At 36.5% G+C, this 5,252-nt stretch overlaps 1 protein-coding gene across 1 annotated transcript; it reads left to right on the top strand.

Annotated features, from left to right (window-relative positions):
- The first annotated feature begins 208 nt into the window (after positions 1–208).
- LOC149818256 (uncharacterized) lies at positions 209–673 on the top strand. Its single transcript, XM_089986187.1, has one exon. It carries the CDS (start codon positions 209–211, stop codon positions 671–673), a length of 465 nt encoding a protein of 154 aa, XP_089842313.1.
- Positions 674–5,252: the final 4,579 nt, after the last annotated feature.

The following is a 5,252-nucleotide window of genomic DNA, read 5'->3' as shown; positions in this document are numbered from 1 at the left end:
CAGCTTTTACGTTATTTGATTGTGGCACTTCGCATTCCTTTATATTTGTCAGATTTGCTAGAACATTGCCTTTGACCGTAGAATCTTTGAATTACCCGTTGGAGGTTCGTACTCCAATAGGTGATCAGTCATTCTATGATTCCTACATTCCGAGCATCGAGGTGTCAGGGCAGGGCATAGCTTGCCAGCTGACGTAATCCTGCTAAACATGACTGAGTTTGACATCATTTTAGGCATGGATTGGTTGTTCAAGTATCATGCGCAAGTTCTCTGTAGAGAAGGCAGAGTAGTCTCATTTTCACTTAATCATATTGTTCTAGAGATCAAGCTTTCTCGACTGTTGCAAGATAACTGTTTGATTTCTGCTTTTAAAGCCCAAAAATATTTGCGTAATGGGGGTACTATATTTTTTGTCAGTATTACCCCAGTTGAGCCTGAGTTAGTTTCGATTGGATACTTGGATGTGGTTCGGGAGTTTTCCGATATGTTTTCAGAGGAACTGCCAGGATTACCGCCGAAACAGGAGATTGAATTTTATATTGAGTTGTTACCTGGAACTACTCCTATTTCCAAGGCACCGTATTGTGTGACTCTGGCAGAGCTTGAAGAATTGAAGCAGCAGTTGGAAGAACTTTTGAAGCAAGGTTTTATTCAACCAAGTGCATCCCTCTGAGGTGCACCAGTGTTGTTTGTAAAGAAGAAAGATGGATCTTTGAGGTTGTGTATTGACTATAGGATGCTCAACCAAGCGATGATTAACAATAAATACATGCTACCCAGGATCGAAGACCTTTTCGATCAGTTGTAGAGAGCAAAGATTTTCTCAAAGATTGACCTCAGGTCAGGTTATCATCAGCTTTGTATTAGAGAGAAAGATATCGTAAAAATAGCTTTTCGAACAAGATATGGGTTGTACGAGTTCGTGGTGATGCCTTTTGGCCTCACGAATGCACCAGCTGCATTCATGGATTTGATGAACCGGATTTTTTGTCCATTCGTGGACATTTTTGTGATCGTGTTTATTGATGACATCTTGATCTACTCAGAGAGTCCTGAGCAGCATCGAGAACATCTGCGTATCATTCTGGGTATACTTCGTGAGCATCGATTGTTTGCCAAGTTCCCCAAGTGTGAGTTTTGGCTTGAACAAGTTATGTTTCTGGGTCACGTGATATCCAAAGATGGAGTGTCAGTTGATCCGACAAAGGTTGAAGCAGTATTAGGCTGGAAGCAGCCTCAGAATGGTTCAGAGATTCGTAGTTTCCTCAAGTTAGCAGGATACTACCGACGATTTATCCAGGACTTTTCGAGAATTGCTTACCATTGACGAAGCTTTTGTGTAAAGGCATCAAGTTCGAGTAGAACGATGCTTGTGAAGACAGTTTTCGGATCTTGAAGTCTAAGCTGACGACCTCACCAGTGTTAGCTTTGCCTTCAGGAAGAGGTAGTTTCGTGGTATATACGGATGCATCTGAGACTGGTTTAGGTTGCATGCTAATGTAGCATGACAGGGTGATTGCTTATGCTTCGAGCAATTAAAGATTCATGAGAGAAATTACCCGACGCGCAATTTGGGGTTAGCAGCAATAGTGTTTGCTTTGAAATCTTGGCAACACTATTTGTACGGAGAATCGTTCGAGGTCTATTCAGACCATAAGAGTCTCAAGTATTTGTTCTCTCAGAAGGAGTTGAACATGAGACAACGATGATGGCTCGAGTTTATCAAGGATTACGACTTCACATTGTCTTACCATCCTGATAAGGCGAATGTAGTGGCGGATGCACTTAGTTGCAAGTCGAGCAGTGTTCTGGCTAGTCTCGTGTGGAGCCAGAAGCTGATTGAAGATTTTGTGGCTTGGAAGCTTTTTTCGATTGGTAGCGAATCAATCAGATTGGTAGGTCTGGCTATTCGATCATAGTTTTTGCCTAGAATTGTGGTGGCTCAGAAGCTTGATGACCAGTATGGTAAGCTCCTAGCTTTGGCAAGGCATCTTTAGCATGACAGATGACGGTGGTATTCGTATGAGAGATCAGCTTTGGGTTCCGAACAACCCTGAGCTGAAGAGGGAGATTCTCGATGAAGCTCATATGACCAGGTATACAATTCATCCTGGTGGGACGAAGATGTTTAAGGATTTACAAAAGAAATATTGGTGGAATGGTATGAAGCGTGAGATAGCAGCATATGTTTCAAGATGCTTGACTTGTCAGCAGATCAAGATTGAGCATCAGCATCCTGGTGGTTTCATGCAGAGGATTGAGATTCTTCAGTGGAAATGGAAAGATGTTACGATGGACTTTGTGGTAGGGTTACCGCGAACAAGTCACAAGCATGACGTGATTTGGGTAGTGGTTGTATTTTTGCAAACGATATTTTTAAAAGATAATTTTCAATAAAAACCCTTGGAAAATCGTCAACCAAAATTAAATAATCGACTTTCCACAGAAGTGGCAAGTACGGGTCGAATCCACAGGGAACGGGAAATATTCAAGTAATTCTAAGAAATTCAATTTATTAATTTACAATTCTAAGTCAACAAGTACAATTCTAACAACATTACAAATCAAAAACTAAAATTAACTAGAAAAGCAATTGAATTCTTCTTCTTCTCGTCAAGGGCACTTCTGTCCTTTCACCAATTCTCAATTTTGCACACTGGACAAGAATAACCTTGGAGTCTTGAGTATGCTTTTCAACCTAAAACAAAGAAAATGAGAAGTTAGTACACAATTATATCAAATAAAGCCAAAACTTATACTAATCCTAATTCTACAGAAATTAATTCACACAAATTCTAATTAACACTAAAAAACAAATAAAATGTTAAAATAACTTCACAAAAAATCTAATTTATCCCTAACTACATGGTTAATACAGATTCACTAGCTAAAATGCAAAACAATGAAGAAAACTCACGAAAATCACTAAAACTCTGAAATGACTCTTTTACCCCTAACTAGTGAAAAAGTGACTTCTGACAGCTTTTTGCAAACAGACTGTTTGATAGGGCAAACGAAGTCCAAATTTCCCAAAATTCCTTCTATTCTGTAACTAATAGATTCAAGAATCTGACAGTTTTTACGGATTTAGAAAATTCTATATGGAACTCCAGATATAAGTATTTCAAAATCAGGGAAAATCTGGAAATCGCAGGACCCGAAACTGAAAAACCTGAAAAAGCTGTTTTCACAAAACGCTTAAAAACCAGACCAAATCAACTCGAAATGAGCTAAAATCTGATCTGTAGACAATTAACACGCCAATAAAGAGAATAGAACAAGAATTTTCAGAAAACTCGAAAATTTTCACATAAAATGACGAGTGCACGACAAGACAAAAATCAGTTTTCAAAATCAGTGCACTATTCACTTTGGAAATCTACTTTTGACACTATGAATGCAAATTAAATGCAAAAACAAAGTTAACACCACTAAATGACTGTCACACACAGAAAATGAATTCACTTAGTCTAACTGCACGAAAAAGTAAATAAAGCATGCAAATCAAGATTAGATCTAGTCTAATTAACACATCAAATATAAAATAACCTAACTAAAGATGCAATACTAACTACAATGTCTAAAAGATTAAACTAATTAAATCTAATACAATGACCTAAACAAAATACTGAAATCAAACATACAATGAATGATTAAAAGCTAAATGGACATGCACTTATAAAGAATCTTTAACTTAATTTACTAACTAACCGAACTAACTTGCAAAACTATCTAATGTTAATTGAAACTAAAGTCAACTAGGGAACTAAAAACTAATAGGGTGCGGTTTAGGGTTTGACTTGGACTAGGTTCACGCCCCACCTAGATGGGTCAGCTAGGTTGACTAGGTTAGACACTTACTTAAAATGAAAAACATAAAACTTAAATACTACTTATTAAAAACCGAAAATGAGAGAGACTAACTAATCTAGCTGGAATACACATCTAAATGTAACTAATTAACACCTATCCAATAAGTAAATTCCTTACTACAACCTAAAAATAATTCAAAATTTACTAAAAAGGATTAAGGCTAATTTTAATCTAGGTTAAGATAGAAAGATAGGAAGGAGTATTAATTAAGCAATATGGAATTGGCAAGCTGGAATTATCCTTCTTAATTGTTATAAAAATTAATTTAGAAAGCTTGCAAGGTGAAACCGTCCAGCTAGGGGGAGGTACTCTTCCTAATTGCCTTAGACCAATTTGGGAAACTTGAGAAGATGGAACTGCCCAGCCCAAAGGAGCCCACACGATTTTTTTTTTTTGCTTTCTAAAAAAAATATTTAGATAGCAATGAAACCCCTCTCTCAAAACCGTGGTCACCTCTTTTAGAAAGAAATTTGAAACTTCAATTTTGTTTCCCAAAATGTAAAAGCTCACTCCTTAGGCTGGACACCCAAGATCAAAGCTTGCTTAAATTGTACCCCACGAATTGGAAAGAATGCAAATTTACCAAATTCGATTCTCAATCAAAAGTACTCAATTGCTCTCTTTCACAAAAAAAAATGCCAACACCTACTAATTAAATTATACTATCCTAATCCAAGTAACTAATATCTACCTACAGCAATGAAAAGGTTAATACTACAAAAAAAAAATTCAAACATACTAATTGAGATAACCCGAAAATCAAGACTTACCTAAAACACTTCAAAAACGTCTAAGACAAACAATTCTAATACAATGAATCTAGACAACCTTATCTAACTTACCTATTCCCAATTAAAACTTACCAAACACTCTAAAGCTTCAGCTGGATCTCTAATGGCCAACCCTTCTTGGAGGAGACAACCTGTTCTAACACCAAGGACTCAATTTTAACTAAACTATAACGACCATAAACAAAAACGAGAATAAAATTTTTCTTTTCTTTTTGACACGAATGGCAATCACAATACAAAATCAAACTTTAACTAATGAACAACTAAACTAACTTCAAACACTGCATAACCGACTAAACTATCACCAGAAATTAAATAAATGCTGAATCTAAAACTAAAAAGTCCAAACTATCTAGATTGAATTAGACCTATATTAACCAAATCAAAATGACACCACAAAGCAAGCGCAAACAGAAACTCAGCATGAAATCCAATGAATTTATACTTTAGAATACTGGAAACAATACCTAAATAACAAACTATGCTACCACACAAATCGGAAAACAGAAACGAAGAAAAACAACCCAATCGGCTAGAGTAGATGTGATCATCGCAAAATTTTTCCTATTCTCTTGTTGGTTTCTCTCT

Source organism: Nuphar pumila, chromosome 13 (genome assembly GCF_984573655.1).
Source record: "Nuphar pumila chromosome 13, dmNupPumi1.hap1.1, whole genome shotgun sequence".
Classification (NCBI taxonomy): domain Eukaryota; kingdom Viridiplantae; phylum Streptophyta; class Magnoliopsida; order Nymphaeales; family Nymphaeaceae; genus Nuphar; species Nuphar pumila.
This window is presented reverse-complemented; position numbering and strand designations above follow the sequence as displayed.